Raw genomic sequence first — 20149 nt, forward strand, 5'->3', positions numbered from 1 at the left:
TTTTTATTTATAAAATGATCAAAATATGTTAAAAAATTGTAACGATTCGCTCTAGAATCATCCTATATATATATATATATTTATATATCTATACGTCAGATTCTTATTAAATACGTTAAATATCACATTCACGTTTATCGTATCTACAGAATATACAAAATTCATTTCGATCCGCTTATTCGTTCAATAGCATAATTCACTGGGACGTAAATACATAGAGAATTCTTAATGGGAATCGTTCGATTCTTTTCTTCTTACGTACATTTTTCTCTTCGAATATTTATCCTCGTTTCGCGTTTGCATTTAATTTATTATTCGAATATTTATATTATTTATGCTCATAGTGATGGCATATTCAGCGTATATTCACTATTACACGTGCTGTTTAATTGAATATGAGCTTATGAGGCGTTTCTTTTTTTTTTTTTTTATTATTATTATTATGGTTAATTATTTGCAGGATTGAACGATGTGATATTTTTCTGTGTGCGTTAAAATTTTTCAACTTTAAGGCAAGATTCGGATGAAACGTAGAACTTTTGCTTTTAAGAAAGTAATTTATAAATATAGGATGATGTAATAATTCATGATATAAAATATAATATATCAGGAAAATTTAAATGGAGAACAACGAAATTGCGTGGGTGGCTTCGTTTTCGACAAATAAATGCATTTTGAAAATCAGTCGAATTGCTGTGATTATTCTTCGTACATAATAATACGCAGGGCTTATTTACTACCAAAGTACTTATACTCCGCAAAGAAAAAAGGAATAAATAAGTATGACGAGACGAGACGAGACGAAATTTAATTTTTGTATTTTCAAAATTTCAATTTTCAATTTTTATATTTAAAATTTTCAAATCTTGAATCTCTCTTGAATTTTTATTTTCTCAAATTTTCAACTTCTCTCCCAAAATCTTTTCATATTAATTCGTGTCTTCAAATTATCAAATTATTATCACTTTTTAAAATTCATAACATCTCAATAATCGTTTAAACTGATATTCTTAATAAACTTAATCACAATTATCATACAAATTATCGTTTAATACATATGACTAGATTCATCGGTCGAGATTTATCGTAATAATATCCTCGACTAAATAAATTAATAATAGAACGAATAGAACGAATTCCTTTTCAATATAATTAACAATTAAAGATACAAGATTTAATTTGTCGATCATGTGCATCATTATAAACAAATTTTTTTCTCTTTCTTGCCTCAAAAAATTCGATATTTTTATGGAATATCTTCAGTTTTATTTTCTTTTCGTTTTTCAACATCAAAATCCCGCAAATAATCGCATACGTGTAATTACTGTCTTCCAGTTACAATATAATAATTTTGCTTGTTAAATCCTTTTAAAACATCCAGACGGCAGGATCGTCCTTTCGTTATAGCATAACATGGCATCTTAATACAAATATATACAAACGATAGATCTCTGTAAACGTTAAAAATTCGTCGTCGATGGAATTTTTTCCAAACGAAAATAACGCGTGATCCATTATCAGCATTTCATATCAACGTGAGACATTTGATTAAATGGATTCACATTTGATAATATGTGAAAATAGGAATCTCGTCATTGTGCCACTAAAACTCATTATCTTGCGAAAATTCGTTAATTCGATCATTATTATGTTTTATTTCAATAGAATTATTTAACAATTCGTGTACGTAATTTCGAGTTTTATTTTTTTTTTTTTTTAAATCTTTTCATCGACGTTTTGTATAAAAATTAATCAATCGAATTTCGTTTATCCTAATTTTTAACTGATACGCGTCGATCTTTGGTTCTTTAACAATAGTTGTAATATGTGCCAACGTCAATCACACGATTAATTTTATATTTTAAAAAATCGTATACATTCTCCTCCAACGCTTCTATCTACAAGTTAACACGTTTTAACGGCACAATATTATATTTTAAGCTTCGAATATCATACTCTTTGATACAAATCATAGCGTTTCGATGATTGGATAAGAGATGGTTAATTTTTCTCTTCAACTCGTCAGTCTTTGTGGCATAGCTTTTAAACAAAGATTTTTTTCTTTTTTTCTTTTTTTCTTTTTTTTTTTTTATTATTAATCAAAGGACGATATAAGTGTTTCCCGTTAAAGCGATTTGATGCAAATATTTTACGAAGAAAAGAAATCTTTTTTCCTAAGAAATTTATCTTGCTTTTTTTAACGGATGATTATGGACGCGATGAAAAATACAATAAAAAAATATTATCGGGAAATCTGTATAAATTACTGGAGATCGATATTTATTAAAAATTGTTACGAATTGTTTTCAAATTTGAAAATCAAATGTTTGTTTTTGAAGTCAATTACAATTAGATTCTATCTTTTCCAATCGATTTTTAATTGAAGAATTTTTTATGATAACAGAATTCCAAGCTTTTTATTCAAAGCTACTAATTCTATTCGTATTTTCCTTCTTTTGATTTTCCATACAGTGATTTCAAACTTTTTTTTAACACTTGGAAACGTCTAAATTTTTCTATTCAACTTCGAAACTTTGTCCATCCAATCCAATTCAAATTAAAGATTTTGTTATTTGGACCACATCCCTTCCGAATCTTCAATTTAATTTCAATTCTACAATTTATCCTTCGAGTTAAGGATAGTAATGTTATTACGACTTTCGATTTATGGTACACGAACTAAGATAAAGTAGCAAAAGTGCCAAAAGTTTAGTAACTCTTCACCTCCAGCTAAATATTCCTATATTTTATTACGAAAATAATGTAAAGAATTTTTGAAAACAAAGATCGTGTCATTTTTGATAAAAATCATTTTTTAATTTCATTCATACTAAGTTCCCAGTTTATTTGAACTTTTGGCAGACGCTATATCTTATCTTAATTCTTTAATAAATTTTCTGATTCCTTTGCTTTAATTTGATCGATCAATTTCCAAAAATAAAAAGAAAAATCCAGGATTAGAAAGAAGAAATTTACGAAACATCTTGTGCCAATTCAACCCACGAAACAATCGAAGCACTGCGACAAGCTGGAAATCTGTGAATTTTTTAAAATCCTTTTCGCCACACACTCCTTCATTTCCTTTTACTTAGAATCTATCTAGCATTTCAGAATCTAGTCTTTCGATCCCTTTTCCCTTTTCTTCGAATCGACATCTCACATTAAGTTTTAATGCCTATACTGTTGCTCGAGCTCCCTTCTGAGCCTTTTCGCGGCGGTTTCGCTGTTTCCCTCGGCCTCCGCGTCGCTGCAACCGTCCTCACCCTCGGCGACGACGCCCTCGACCTCTTCTTGCCGCCTCTTCGCCGTCGCCATCTCGGCCGCGTGCTTTTTCCGCCATTTTGTCCGCCTGTTCTGGAACCATACCTGCAATCACAAACGGATCGTCTCGTTGGAAAATTTCGTCGCGTTGAAGCAAATCCTTAACTAATATTACTCTCCCAAAGTTTCAAATTTTCGTTTATTTCAAAAGAGCAAAATACAAACTGCATTTCAGTGCATCTTGGAAATGAAAAATCAGAAACATTTCGAATTTGAATTACGAAGCTTGTAATACCTCATATGATTCGATGATTCTTTACGTTGCGTTTAGAACTGTTCCCTTCGAAAAGAGAGAGAGAGAGAGAGAGAGAGAGACAGAAAAAACCCCTCTCCTTTATTAATTTCTAACATCATCTCCAACGTTTCTTTAAGCACCGGCATAAATTTTCCAACATTAATCAACGTCGTCCGTTCGCATTAACGCAAAATTGCCAAATGGCGTCCATCCGTGGCACTTATCACGCACGACCGATCCTCGCTTCACGAATCCTCCAAACAATCCACGTGACGACCCCCTCCGCCTGGAGGAGAGAGGAAAAAAAGAAAAAAAAAAAAAAAGAAAGAAAAAAATCGACGAAGGTGGCACGAAGACGGCTCAAGGTGGCCCCCTTGTACATCTATAAAGCTGGAAATACGCGGGAGGAGAGGCCGTGTCCCCGCAACAATGTATTTAATTAACGTAACGGGCGCCAGGGGAGCGGCGGGACTCGAGCGTACCGATTGCACCCACAAACCACCCTCTATCCATAGCGGCGAGCGCCGCGTGACCCCAACTAAACTCCACCCCCGTGGCGCCCCTCCACCCTCGCCAATCCGCAGCCTTGTTCAATGGCCGCCAAGTCGAGAGCTTAAATTAAAGATATAAGCGGGCGCGTCGGCGTTGGTGCAACCGGGCGTGTAGGCGGTAAACGAATTAAAAAGTAAACGGCCAGCCGTAAAAGTTAATAGCTGTTCGGATGAAAATTAAAACACTCGAGGAATTAAGATAACGGAGAGAAAGGAAGGCTGGGACAATCTGGCCGAGATTGACTGCCACGCCGCCGTTTGCGCGACCGGTAAAACGTCGACGTTTTACCCTCTCTGTTTAACCCTTTCTCAGTTTTTCCCGATACCGGGGGATAGAGCTGACAACGACTGATTTTTTTAAGCTTTATTATCGAGCTCGGTGTTTTTGTTGTCTTTTCGACCAGTTTTATTTTTGATTACGATTCTTGAACAACTTTGGAACTTGGATAAATACTTTTGAATTTCAAACTCGACGAATCTTTGTAACCAGAGTGTGGATATTTCATACAAAATTTGGATACACTTGGAAAAAGATAGGAAGATATACGATATATATTTAAAGAATTCGAGTGAAAATCTGTATTTAAGCTTCGTTTCTTGAGTCGTGTTTAATCCTTCTGTTTCTCGCGTTAGTTGAATCAAGAATTGGACGAGAGGGAGAAAGATGATGATAGCAAGGGTGATAAAAGTTGAACAAGTTGTTGCTCGACGATAAAGTAGAGTTCTTGGGGGGGCGAGTGTAACGATAGAGCGAACGCGAAATGAAAATCCGGATAGTACGATTTTCAATCCGGTTGGCAGTGTCTTCGCGAACTCGTAATACATAAAAATTGATTCTTGGCTATATTGGTTCCCGCTTATCTTTTTTATTGTTCTCTCTCGGCGCTTTTATCGGCGGTGATAAAACGTTCGATCGATCACTCGATCAACATATCGCGACTCGAAATCGGGCGAACGAATTATTAAATTCGGACGAAATGTTCTTTTTTTTCTTTCTTTCTTTCTTTCGTCGAGGAAGCTGTTTTCAGTTATCAGATTCGTCCCCACATCTTACAGCCGAAATTTCAACTATTCTCTCGCATAAATATTTGACAAGTTACAAGTTTTTCACAATTTTGTAATTTCTGAGATTTTATTGTTGATTAATGTGATTAAATTAATATACGTCTCTTTTTTAATTTTTCTTCTATTTAATCGATGTCACCATGTAAATACCATTACTTTTTCTTCGATATTTAATTATGAGAAAAATAACTTAATTCATAGTTTCAAGAATCGTTTATGCTCTTAGTTAGTAAGTAGTACGAGTAAATGTTTCGTGAAACATAAGTACGTACAATAAATCAAATTGATTTTATATTCATTATACGAAATATACTTCTTGCACAGTCTAATAGACTGTATAATATAATAGTGGATACAAATGAATTTCGTTTGGAAATATCAATAAATTTAGTTAAATTAGACGGTTTATTATTTATTAATTCGATCTGATGACGAATTGTCTTTAAACGGAGCAGAAATTGTACCCACCATCCTGTAAGAATTGATTTTCGGCTAACATTATGGCGGCGCACTGTTTAACCAGGAATTACCTCTAATTTAATAGACCGTAATGGAGCCAAAACGTGACGCAAGTAACCGATAATAAGCCATTAAAATCTCTCTGCAGTTTACATTGGCCTCAAATTGAACGTTAACATTAGAACAATTGAAGTGGCCCTCTTTATCAAAATCATGCGCTAAATATTCATTAATTTTAATTAATTAATTTTTTTCACCTCTACTTTCTTTTACAAATCTTTTATAGGGAAAAATCACAATTTCTTAAATATTTATCTTGAAGATTTTGGTATGAAATTTCATAATTTCTGAAAAATATACGATCTCTAATAATAAAATTTGCAAAAATTACCAATCTTCCAAAACATTATTTGATAATATCGATGGTCTCGATGAAAGCCAAAATTATTACAATTTAATCAACGATACGATATCAAACATAACTTGAAATTTACACATTTTTAATTAATTAAAAAAAAGAAAGATCAAATTAATTTATCTCTTTAACCAAATTTTCAGAAATAAAAATCCATGTTTTTAAATTGTTCGCGTATCCCCTAAACGTATCTTCAAGTTCTATTCCCTCAAAAACCGTCCCTGAAAAATTAAAAAAAAAAAAAAAAAAAAAAGAAAAGAAAGAAAATTAGCTCTTGTCGACTCCGACAAATCCTGCGCAGCTTTGTATCCACATTTTTAGAACATTTTTTTTTTTTTTCCCCCTTCTCTCATCCGGAGATACAGTGGCGAAATGTAAATGCGAGAGCAGGCGGTGGCACTTCGACGTGTCGCGTCATTCATCTTGTTTTTGAACGCGTTAGTCACGCGTTGTAAACGCTCCCTCCGCAACTGTTCGATTTATTAAATCAGGATTATCTAAGCCCATTACTTTGTCCTGTAAAGCTAGATACAAAACCGCATTTATAACTGCGCAAAGCCCTTACACCGACGGGGTGGAGTGTCCATCTCTTTCTCTCTCTTCTATCTCTTACACGTTTCTCTCTCTTTCGTTCCCTTTCCCCTGGATTTTCTCTCTCTCTCTCTCTCTCTCTCCATTTTCGATCCTCCGGCTCTGTCGCACCCTCTGTCTCGCGTCTCTCGATCCCTCTTCAACCCTCCCCCATCCTCGAATCGTAACAGATAATACCGGCCAGTATCTGATCTCGTTGATATTGGCGGATAATTTACTATGCGAAAGATTACAGGCGTGACTCACATCTTGATACGCGGAATTCGAACGGCGGAGAATTTGCATAGACACGCGGCTACCGATTACTGTAGTGGAGAACAAGCTGGGTCACTGGTGGAGGGTCAAACTGTCGAGGCTGAAAAGTCGAGATTTTCGAAGATTATCGAACTGAAATCGTGGATTTGAAGGATGTTTAATTGGAATTCAAATTGCATTTTGCTAAGATGTACTTATTCGATGAATTTTATTTCTCAAATAAATTTGTCGAAGTTAATTGAATTATTATTATTATTTAGTTTAATTAAGATGGGAATTTATTGCAGGAGTATTTGAAGTGCAAGTGTATTTTTTTTTAAGATATCCTTTGGATATTATAATAATCGAATTTGAATCATTGAACAATTATTTTCTCAAGCTCGAGAAAAAGAATTAAAATGGGAAATAAAGTTAGTTGTTTAATGATATATAATTGTGTAAAATCTTTAATTAAAGAATTAAAGGGGAGAAGGATATATTTCTTACATTCGATATTCATTCTATCTATCTCTCTACGAAGGAAAAGTCAGAGTCATTTCACGATTTCCCTTTCGATTTGAATTTTCCACCCTGTCACAGAGCTTTCAGCGTGTCACCCTTCACACTTTTACTTTTTCCCTTCTTTCCCGTTATTCCGCTTTGCTGCGTTTGCTTTTACCGTACCTCTGTCAATAAAGCTAAACGTTAGCGAACAACTAAAGGGAAAGGCTAACTCGTTCATATTTACTGCCTTCCCTCGAATTAATAACATCTCTCACGATTATAACAAATTTATAATTTGTAATTAAAAATACTACGCTTTCTTAAAATATTTACCCTCGTTTGAAATATCTTCTTTTTGATTAAATATTCGAAGCGTCGAAGCGTTAAACCGTTCGTTGATGAAACGCCAACAGGTGTTGTAAAATATTATTAAATTAGGTATAAATGTTTTTTTCTTTTTTATTCTTTTTAAAAAAATCCCTCGATTTTAATTTTAAAAACCAGCAGACCGAGTTCCAAAGTTAATAAAAATAATTGATATCATCTGAATCTCTATCGACCTCTTCACTTTTCACCAATAATCCTTCATTTTCCTCCCATAATTAATCCAATACGTCTCCCAATTTTTTTCCCCCTTTATCATCCAATGTAATCTTATATAATTTTATAAATGTAAACGTTATTCCTACTCGTAACTGATTCTCTTCACTCGGCACGATAGAGAATTCGAATCTTCATTCGATTCACTTTTCTATAAATTTATCCACGTGAGAGGGTGAAATCAAATCCACTGTAATAAACCAACCAAAGGCCGGCTTTTTATCGGTCCGTCCGCGAGAGATTGGTTCGCATATCATTCTAAACTGCCGGATAAATTTATCGGGACGGTGGATCAATGAGGCCTTAATGAGATATATTACCAAATGAGAGTGTTTATATATCGAATGCGGTCGACCACGGCTGGCTAAACGCCGATCATACGTTGCCGATCTATAACGTATATCCACGAAATCACCGTCGTTATTCCCCCACTCTTCAAACGAAATACATCCAATTTAACTTTTTGTCGATCGTTAAATATCGTATCAATTCGATTTCGTATTCGGTTCGTTAATAGTAATAGCTTGACGGTAATAACAACGATGGTTCATTGATTTTTTTTTTAATTAATTGATTGATTAGTATCGTTATCGTTCCGTATATAATCGATGCTGTCTTTTCTTCTCTATCGAAACACGAAACAATTTTGAAAGAGTAACACATTATTATTGTTAAAAATGTATCTTTCTTTAAAAATTTATCAAGCAAGTCTGAACAAGATTGCTTTATTATCTATTAATTTAATCTTTCTTTTCTTATTTTCGGTTTCGATTTTATTACAATCGAACCCGAATAATCGCGTTCGCTCGAAACAAAATAATTTCGAGTGAAATCTCGCGGGTTTCATCAGAAATACTTGTCTAAAAAAAAAAAAAAAAGTAGCATAAGAATGGAAAAAGGGAAATTCAGTCAGGGTTGATGCTTAATGATGCGTGGAAACTCATATACGACATTCGTTCGTGAACTTTTTCCACATCATTGAGTTCGCTTATCATTCAAATGGTACCGTCTCATTGACACGTCGATAAATTTTTAAGATCGGTTTTTCGGAGAAAGAATCGTTGCTTCCATCGTGAATCGTGGCTTTCACGAACATCATTTCATTATTTCAATTAACGCTCTTATTAAATCTATCTTGTTATATATATTTGAATCTGGTTCAATTATATTTTTAAATTGATATAAATTTCTTGTATTAAATTTTTTATTGAAACGAGATTTCATTCGCTTTGAAATATGCGTTAAAAATTGGGGAGAGATTTTTAAGTATTACAATAAAAGAATTAATCCTTTTTCATTCATATTTTGTATTTTATATCTCGTAGTAGAGAAAATATTTTTTTCTTTGGAAAATTTAGAAATTGAATTAAATCCAACGTTAAGAATTAAAAAGAATTAAAAAAAAAATTTTCTAAATTATAGCTGATACAAGTAAGTTTAATTAAGAGTAAACGGAGATTATATCGTACTCCACAAATCAAATTTTTAACTTTTCTTCAAAAAACTGGAAAAAATATACATCCCCATGTATTATAAACCGTATTTATATTTTTTCCATTCACACTTAACGTTTTCTCGTCACCATTTTAATCCATTCATATCGCAGAAACGTACGAAAATTTCAAAAAAAAAAAAAAAATATACAACTCGTATAATTTCTCAAAATCAAAATTGCTCAAAATGAATCAAAGTGTGAGTGCACGAGACCGATAAATTTAAAAAATTAGAGAAGAAAAAGAAAAAAAAAAGAAACACTTTTCACCATTCGCATTATCGGTATTCATCCGAAGGATTGAACTCGATTTCCTTCGTGTCATCTTTCGGCGGACGTCGAAGAGAGAGAGAGAGAGAGAGGGGAGGAGTAAAAAAAAGTAGAAAGAGAGAAAGCGAGAGCCGTAAAGCTCGGCCGTTTCCCAGTTGCCGTCGGTCGCGAAATTTGATTCCGAAATAAAAATAGAATATTGGGGATAACGCGAATCGGTGAAGCCATTTGATCTTCGAGTGAGGCGAAATGGTCGGTGTCGGGGTGGGTTACGTGGGGGGGGAGGGGGTGGAAGGGGAAACATATCGATATGGGGAAGCGGTACGAGAACGGAATACAGAGGAGCGCATTATCGCCAACAGCCAACTACCCTCTGCCATTCTCGCGGATCGCATTACTTATTATTTGAAGAAACATTCTGCTCCAAGCACTTTGTAATATTACGAGAAATTACTTTTGCCCCGATTGATTTCGACAGATTGCGACGATCCTACGGAATCTTGACGATCGTTACGCGATCAAGATTTCGATTTTGATTCGAATCTTGTTTCGCAGGGTGAATCATTTGAATATACGTATCATATCTTTTTAAATTACGTTATTCAGGGTGAAAGGATCGTCGTATATGAGATAAATTGGATATTGGTTGGTGTAGTGATAATTTTTTTTTTTTTTTTCTAATTCCTCACTTTTTAGAGATTTATTGATCTAATAAAAGCGCGTGAACCATAGTTTTAAATATTTTGTGCGATAAATCAAAGTGATGTATTCGAAACGGTGTTTAAACATGGTTTACAAGTACACGTTACAAGTAAATTATTTAATAACGATGATACATGTATCGTGCAAAATTGGCCAGTAGGATGCAGGATGTCTGACTAATCACGATATAATCTCCTTATTTCCTATATACGCATTACGCATACATATTATTACCAAGAAATTGTTATTAATGAATTATTAATAATAATCAGCAGTTCTCATCCATTTATTCATAGAGAGACAAATAAATTTTTTTCTTTTCAAGATATTTTTATACAACGACATTAACTTTGCGAAGACGAAGAGAAGAGTTACGTAAATCAGAATTACGCAAATACCTCGAATATTTCGATTCGTTCGAATACCTGAATCCCTTTTAACAAAGGGAAAGTCAATTAAATAATCCCCGTAGATTCAGAAGTAGCCGGATCAGTGGAAATCTTATTGATCACATCTGCGATCCCGTGTCTTCCTTTGTTTCCTAAGCGGGGCACTGATCTCTGCAACCCGAATGAATTATGGGAGCAGGGGAATATTAATACGTGTGTACAGTGATACAGATACATTCATCAAATTTGATCAAGGAAACACTCGAGGGTGTTACAGGATTAGATCCTGTTTCCCCTTCATAGAAGCTCGATTTTGATCAGGACGGATTTTTAGCGTCGCCCTCTTCCCCCCCCCCTCCCTCTTCCCCCTAGCCTTTCCTCCTGCTCCTCCTCCTCTTCCTCCTCCTCCTCTTCCTCATTTTTCTTTTTCCTTATCTTCGACCGATGTGGAGAAAAATTGGACACAAGCGTTTATGATCGTGTGAAGTGATGGTATCGAAAAATAATCAGCCATGCGTATTCCCTATTCGATATTCGTCAATGCGTCCGAAGGATCGTTGACGTTGGGGATTCAATTTTCAGCTGCGATACGATATTTCTTTTTTTTTTTTTTTTATGGCTTCCCGCTTTCTTTTTCCACATCACACGAGAGTAACACATTTGTCGAGTTGTACAAATTGTAAAAATGTTTAAATGTTAAATCAGTCAGTATCGAACGATTAAATTATTACATTGTTTCCCATTATTTCCTTATTATCCGTTATATAAATATTTGATTTAATCAAACGTAGGGATACACGGATCTTCCGATGAGTCACGATCTAGCGATATCTAGTGTGATATGAAATTCACTCCGCGGCAAAATCGAATAATTAATCGTTCACTCGCAGTATAATATCAGAATGTTAAACTTAAAACGATCACATGGCTCTCGTTTTCCAAGCTCCATCCGGCCACGATTAACGGTGCAACACCTGCCCACAGTATGATGTCAATGAACGCCAACGAAAGAAATATCGTCCACGATCCGCGCAATTACCGGCCACGTAAATCGTAACCGGAAGAATAGGTCACCGTTACCTCCGATATAACATCCCCTGGTGGCATGGGGAGGAGGGAGGGGAGAGGGGAGGTATACGCCGAAGAAACGAGATTTCTAGAAGGCAATGCCAACCATTGAATGCCGCGCGAAATAAAGGGTCTCGGGTTGTTATCGACAAAAGCCGAGAATAAGGTAAAACGAGCAATCAAGACAGAGAGAGAGAGAGAGAGAGAGAGAGAGAGAGAGAGAGAGAGAGAGAGAGAGAAAGAGAAGGGGCAAAAGCTCGTGGAATCGAGCATTATGGAGTCAAGTACATGTGGGCCAATTTCGAGGGTACGAGCTGTGGGAGGTGAATGAAGGGAAACGCCGCCTGCTGCCGTGATTTATCACGCCATGCCATGCCGCGCCGTACATACATACACCACCATGATGATACATGGTGGAGGAAAAGCGGGTAGGAGGCTTTCGCTCGTACTAATTGACGTCATCGATATTGGTATCCGTCGACGAGCAGATTACTCCGCCGTAAACAACTCCACCCCTCCACGCCGCCGCCGTTGCTACAGCCTACCTACCTACCTCCTCTCTTGTCGTTTCTATCGGGACAGGGGAGCCTCACCGCTACCGCCGCCACTTTACCACCACCACCACCATCACCACCACCACCACCACCACCACCACCACCACCACTACCGCTGCGTAAACACCATCTAAGCCCTCGTTCCTTCCGCGCCGCGTTCTATCCCTCGGCCGCTATTTATCCCCTCCCCCCACTCCTTGACCCCTCCATACCGCGCCATCCCCACCACCACTTGGCCAGCCACGGCCATCCCCACCACCGGCCCGCTACTAGTCTGCTCGACCGCGCTCCATCGAGCACTTCAACTTGTTACCCCATCTCTTTGACTCCCCCTTTTAAACCTTCCTTTCCTTTCCTTCTCTCCCCTACAAGTGTATAAGTGAATGTGCTTTCTGCTTCTTCCTTTCTGCTTGATGGTAGACGCTTTCTGTATTATGTTTCTCTCTTTCTCCTCCGCAATGTGAATTGTATTTCCCCCTCTCTCTTTAACCAGTCTCATCCCCATCAACTCTCGCCCCTCTCGTCTGCGATACACAGGCGCTGATACGCCTACGAGCATTGGGGTGTCACGCTCTTTAACTGGCAAACGTTCACTTTGCCGTATTAGATTCTAATAGGGGATACGTTTCACTCGAGTATCGTTCGTTTAACTTTCTCCCTCTCTGTTTCTCGTTCAACTTGGTTTTCGTTTATCTTTCTCCATTTCTCTTCCACTGTCTTCGGATGACTGGTTCCCCTGGTGACGGTTTGCACTTTGCTCACTCGTTCGCTTCAACGAGCCGGCTAACTAAATCACGCAATGGATATCGTTGGCAATTTGATCCGCGTAATAGTCTTAATAGCTCGCTCTCACGTTCGATTCGCGTGGCGGAATCGTTGCGCGCAGTGGTGTCACGCGATGATTGCTGCGGCGTCGCGTCGGGCCAATTCGCGATATTTCCACTGGGCAGACGCGCAGTAGTTCTTCCCCGTGGAATGGCGGGCGTGATGTAAATGCGGGGATAGTGGGTTTGAAAGGTTGATTGATGGCTGTTTTCGGAAGATTCTAAGTGGCTTTTATCGAGAAATGTTATCGGCCAGGTCGATATGAGCATTGCTATTCGTTATTTTCGACGTTAAATATTTCGGTTAGTGAAATTTTGTTTGCGCCAAAAGAGAGAACGATGTTTCTCAGAGTTCTTTTCACACGAGTTTCACTCGTGTATCCGCGTATAGGAAAATAATCGTAGTGATTTTTATTTTTTTTCGAGAGAGTCCCCTCATTGATTTCTCAAATTCTACCTCTGTACGCCATTGCAACTTTTTCCTTCTTACATATATTTGGAACGTATTTTTCGAACAGATGAATGAATTTTTTCTACTAGATTTAAATTTGTAAGAGGGATTCAATTTTTTTCAATCATTGTTAATGGTTATCGATTTTCAAGCCGCAATAAATAATAATAATAATAATAATAATAAGCGATATCGATATTGTTTTCCCATTAATTCTTCGTATGACGTTAGCGTGATTGCATGAAGAGTTTAACTAAAATGTTTGACTAAAAAACAAAAAATCCTCCCCCTCTCTGAAAAAAAGCAAAAAGGAGAAAGAAGAAGAAAAAAAAAAAAGAAAAAAAAAGGAAAAAAAAGGAGGAGGAAAAAGAACGGCATATCGGTGGGATATACGTTTCGAAAACGAAAAAGTGATAAATCTGGAAATGTGGAATGACAGAACGCATATATCTTCGTTGGGTGAAACTAGCGAATCCCTATATGCCTGTACTAATCCTTTTCCGATACTGAAAAAATGATAAATCTCGGATGTAAAACCACGAACGTAGGATATCGATTTTGTATACAGGACGATCCATAAGTGAGCCATAAGAAGTTTAACGTTTAAGCCCTGGTTCGCGTCTGGTATAAACGATGTATTTGTTTAACGGACAATCCTTGATTCTCGGACAACATAAAACAGAATGTTTTTCTTTAACCTGTTAACCCGCGGTTAAAATAAAGGGACAGGTGATAAGTGGAGCAAAAGTTTCGAGAGATAGAAAATTTTCCCCCCTTCCTTTTCTTTTTTTTTTTAAACAATTGCAGACCGATTCTCTCTATTTTAATTTTAATCGATCTACAATGCGCATCTACAATAATCACACGGTATAATAACGTATTATATACATTTATGTATACGAAATAAAGTGTAATAATTTAATCGAAAAATTTTTCTTCCAAGATTCCAAAAAAAAAATGGTTTGAAACGTAAATAATTCCTACGATGTTTAAAATCTCTTTGGATAATAAACTTGTCGAACATTCAAACAAATCCTTTCAATCGAATTACACCGTCAAGAAATCTCGAAAAAAAAAAAAAAAAAAAGAAAGATCAATTTTTCAAATTACCATAGATATTTCTTCGAGATTTTTACAAAAATTAGAAACAAAAAAAGAAAGAAAGAAACCAGATTTAATCAGATCACGATGCATCACAAATCGTTAAATTTCATTGCCGGATATACTTCATAAATTCACGTTCATCCGTAACGTCATGATATTAATTCGACTGAAAGCTTTCCGTAAATAATGTAATTGATTGATGTATCGCCGCGTCGAGCGAGATAAGTTTATTACGAAACGTTCGCGACAACGTGTGTCGAGCAAATAATTTCTCTGCGAAATAATGCAAATGTTTATAAACGTAATTCCGCTGTTGAATCCGCCCTCTGTTTAGTCCGCTACCATTTGTCAACGATCGGCGTGATAGGTAACGGCGTGGCGATGGCGAGGGATCATTTTTAGACTTTCTAGAGACTTCAACGCGTGATCGTTTCAGTTCACGTTAGACACGCTATAGTCATTGAGTCTTATGGATACTTATGGATACATTGGTTAACAGGCAGGACAAGGACAGTTGAATAAACGTTTTAATTATGATATACATCTTCAGAGACGTTATTTTCAAGGCAACGATGATGGAATAAAATAATATGTGTTTCGAGTTCTTTTTATTTTTATCGTTAGAAGATTCCGTAACGAAGAATTCTTCAATGGATTTGAAGAACTTTTTTTTACTTGGAATAATTTTAATTTTAAAAAAACGTGCACATACGTATTCTCGAAAAATTGATAGGTTAAAATTAGTGCACGTGCATTATATATCGTTTTATAATAAATATATATTTTAAATTTGCTATGGAAAAAATTTTGTAAACCATTGATTAACAATAAAAATGTGATTTTGAAACAGATATTTTGTAACTTTTTAATTTCTTATACTCGTGTAAAAATAGAATCTTCTATTACGAGGAAGACAATGAATTTTTATATAAAGTAGGCTATTTTTTCGTAAGAAATAATCGTTTGTTCCCCACTCGATATTGCGAAAGAATCTTCCATATCTTATTTCTTTCGAGCATTTAACAATAAAGAGGGGACAATATATTCCTGTTATCTACCAGCTGACATCGAAGAAAGCACAAAGTGAGAATGTAATACGCGACACAACGAGCAAAGTTCGCTACGAAAGACTGTTTCGGTAGTGTATCAAACGGAACGATCTTCGTATCACGTTGATTTTCCCTATACAATAAAAGTTCGATCCTTCCTTTTTCATTTATTTATTAAAAAATTATTAAAAAGGTATTTTATATTATGTTTTTTTTTTCCTCTCCTTTTTTTCTTAATTTTAAATTTTCGAAATAAAACATCAGAGTTTCAAACAAAAGTCTGTGCTGAATTTTATTCTTTTTCAACAATTCTTCAAAAATAGAATCTTCGTTCTAAATTTAACAAAACTTCGATATTTCGATTTTTTTTAATAATTCTCCAATTCTATCAAACGACAATTGTTTTGTTTCCCCGGCGATTTTAACTCGTTTCAAGTAATTTTATATTAGAGTTGGAGAATAATAAATAATTGGAAAGTTTTCTGGAAAATTTTCCAGAAACTTTCTCCTTTCACCACCTGTTTTGCTAATTATATCTTGATCATTAGCTTTAAGCTCCCGATCCCCGTGTTTCCTTATTTTTAATTTCTTTTTCCAGCCGCTGCTTATTCCAACCCTTTCTCTCCCCTTCTTATCTTTTTTTTTTTTTTTTTCTTTTCTTTTTTTTCGTTTACCAAGACGCCAGCGAAATGCTCGGAATATTAAATGCTCGCCTTGCTTCTCGAACGAAAGAAAGAAGTTCTTTTCCGCCAACTTCTATTTCATCCCTCCCCATTTAATAGAAAGTTAGAAACGTTAATATTGGAAACATTATTCTTTCGACAACAAATAAATATCACGATATTTATAAAAAAGAAATGTGAATATTTCACTTCTTTAAATTCAAATTATTTTTATCGAACAAGCTCAATCACCTCGTTCTAATTGTTGTATCGAAAAAAATATACATATCGTAAATACATTTCAGTGAAGTGAAGTAAATATCGTAAATAAAATCTTATCCCATATATTAAACGAATATTCAAAATATTGGATTACCACACAACCGATTATAACAACAAGATTAACATAGATAACATCCCAATGATTCAAAAATATCTAATCCAACGATACACTCGAAACCCCCCCAATTTACCCTCTTCTCCGCTCCATCTCCAAACCAAAATATCCTCCCGGCCATCTACAATCTCGTACAACGCCTATCCGGCGCAATCGATGCCTCTGAATCAGCGACTCGTACCCGTACGTTCGGGTATATATTGTCGTAATATTTCGGGCAAACTTGCCGCCTTGCCCCGTTACATCCGTTGGCAATCTCGCCCTCCCTCCCTCCCTCCCTCCCTCCCTTCCACCCCTCGAAGATGGCATACACGCGGAGGTGAATCGCCTCTTGCCGAGGAAATCCGAGGTAATTGAATGCTAACCCCTCCACCCGCCGCCCCATCCCCTCCCCTCGCCTCCCTCCGCGTATCCGCTCGTCCACCCTCCACCTCGCCCTCGTATCATCCGCGGACCGGGTTGGATACGCGCGGGAGGGAGGGATGGGTAGAGGGAGAAAGCGTGTGCTCATCCCCGTGGCCATCACTCACCGACGCAGACTTGTAGCTTTCAATAAAAATGTAAATATGGCGGCGTAGAACGAGCCAATGACAGCGCTACATCGACGTCGTGCCGCGACATACACACACACACACACACACACACACACACACGTGCACGCGACACAAAGCGTAGTAGTAGAGGGAGGAGGAGGAGAAAAGAGGGTGGTGGAAAGAGAAAGGGAGAGGGGGAGGGTGGATGAGAGGGATGAAAGGAAGGAAGAGAGGCGGAAGGGGGTGGCGGTTTCGAAGGAGCACGGTTGAAGGCCGAAGGGGGCGAGGGTCGAAGATGGGGAAGCGGAGGAGCGAACGGGGCAACCCGTTTTGTAGGAGGCTTCTCGAGAGTCCTCCTACGAATGCCGGAAAAGACAGTTTCTTCTCTCTAACTCTTCGAGCTACATCTCGTAGTACTCGTGTAGCTCGAGAGGCGGGAGCAAAAGTGGAGGAGCTTCTACTCCTTCCCCTACTGGGTAGAGAGATGGTGAGGAAGGAAGAGAAGAGAAGAGAAGAGAAGAGAAGAGAAGAGGAGAGGAGAGGAGAGGAGAGATTGGCGTAGAAGGATACGGGAGAGATAGGTGATAGAAGTTTTCAAGGGGTAGGGTGGAAAAGATGGAGAGGAGGAATAGACAGAGAGGCGCATAGCGGATGAAAAAAGAGGGTTGGGAAGAGAACGAGAAGTGACGGTCGGCTGTCGAGGCTTTCGACGTTTCTCCTTGTCCCTCCTTCCTCTCTGTCCCCGTGTTTCATGCGGATGGAGAAGGAGAGGGATAGGGGGGAGGGAGAGAGACACAGAAGGGAGAGAATGACGCAGGTGCCGCAAAGCTTGACACGTCTCCGGCTGTTTTGTCACCTTCTTTTATCCTTCGAACTTTTTACAAGCTGCCTCGTTAGAAGCTTGCTCGCGGCGTTGATGGAGTAAGCCGGCGGCGGACAAATGCGTTTTAAAATTACGCCCCCCTCCCTCGTCTGACGGCGGAGGGAGGGCGCGATGGAGAACGAGGAAAGCTGACGCCCCACCCAAAGGCGCAATCCTCGCGATGATAACGGGGGGGCTCTTTGCTGGATTACGGAATCGGATCTGGACGCGTTTTTTTTTTTTTTTTTTTTTTTAATTTTATAACACTTTCTCGACTCTCCCGACTCTGCTCTTTTCCACGCTCGTTCCACGCAAAATTATATCGATCGATATTGTTACTACGTTATTGTCACGAGATTCACGAGAAATGGATTTTAATATCGATGTCGTTTCGGAATTCGGTAGATTTCGGTAGTGTGCGTATAATTGTTTTTAATATTTTCATTAATATTATGGATCGTTTGTTCTTAACATTCCGAATTCTAAATAATTTCAGTACCGTCATATTTCTTTACCTACCATTTCCCTTAAATGGTTCCGTGTTATAACACCGAACCATTTATCCTGCGATTCGTACCATTAATAATCACAATTTCAATACGTGATTTACAACCCTTAATACGTTGGAATTAACGACGTATAATAAAATCGAACGAATGTATTCCAAATTAGAGCAGCAAAAAAGAGGAAGTGACGAAAAATATCCAATGCGAATTTGTCGGAGAAAAGGTGGGAGGGGGAGGGGGAGGGGGAGGAGGGGGGAAGAAAATAACAGGAAGAATGAAATAGTTATTTTCGACGAATATCCTCCTCTGTCGAGAGGGATCGAGAGATCGAAGCAACAAAAAGTCTGTTGGTCATTAAAACGGATGATTTTTCGAGGTTGTAATCCCCGCTTAAACGTTTAAGCCGACAAGGAAATATTAAACGATGGCGGCCGTTAAAAACAGCAGCAGCAGTTTAAGTTGATTTTACTTTTTATCGCAACCCCCGCCGTCCGTTCCATCATTCACGGATTAATATCGGACCCGGCTCGAAAACGCTTCAACTGTTATGAATTTTTATTAACCCATCTACATCTGTTACTCATAATTAGCCGGGCGCACGCTTAAATCATCCGGACGTTTTTATCGGAGATTAGCGTAAACTTTATTAAAAGTACCGAGCAAACGCCACATTCTAGAGCGATATTCCAATGTCTAATTTCTCGCCGACCATTTTTCCCGAATTTCCATCTTCTTTTTCTCCACGTATATATATATATATATTTTTTTTTTGTCGTTACTTATCGATGTTCCGATTATTTTGGCAAGAAATCGAAAATATTTAAACGTTAAATGGAAGAGAAATTCTTGCCTAGAGGATCCATTTCTAATTCTATATAATATGATTAAAATTGAGAGACAATTTTTTTGAGATTATCGTATCATCTGTTGTATAAGGTTTTTTTTTTTTTTTTTTCTGATTGCAAGTAATTTTAATCGAGATCGATATTAAGATCTCCAATGTGATAACTTGTTGTTGTGATATCAATCGAGGAGATACATATTAAATTTGTTACTTAATATTTGGAAAATAATTCGAATTAGGAAAGAGCGTAAAGATTCTTCGTTAAAAAATTCAAAAACATTATTTTCAAACTTGCAATCTTCTCTTTCAAATCGTCCAAATTTACTTAATAAACCAGGAGAAGAAAATTCGTGACGATGTCAAACGATCCCTCGAACCACAAAAAAACGATCTAAAGAGAACGAAGGGGAAGAAGCCGATAAGCACAATATTTGTTTTCAAAACACATACGAAACCGATACGAAGAT

The 20149-nt window shown here is 37.0% G+C and overlaps 1 protein-coding gene across 1 annotated transcript in view; it reads right to left on the bottom strand.

Annotated features, from left to right (window-relative positions):
* Window positions 1-3168: 3168 nt before the first annotated feature.
* The window catches only part of HGTX (HGTX homeodomain transcription factor), a 32831-nt gene continuing 15850 nt past the window's right edge, over window positions 3169-20149 (bottom strand). Inside the window, exon 4 of the mRNA XM_031919681.2 lies at window positions 3169-3366. Within this exon, the coding sequence (XP_031775541.2) occupies window positions 3169-3366 (198 nt within the window). The remainder of the gene's footprint in view (window positions 3367-20149) is intronic.

Source organism: Apis florea, unplaced genomic scaffold (assembly GCF_048593485.1).
Source record: "Apis florea isolate Af1SG1 unplaced genomic scaffold, ASM4859348v1 contig_3745_pilon, whole genome shotgun sequence".
In the NCBI taxonomy this organism is placed as follows: domain Eukaryota; kingdom Metazoa; phylum Arthropoda; class Insecta; order Hymenoptera; family Apidae; genus Apis; species Apis florea.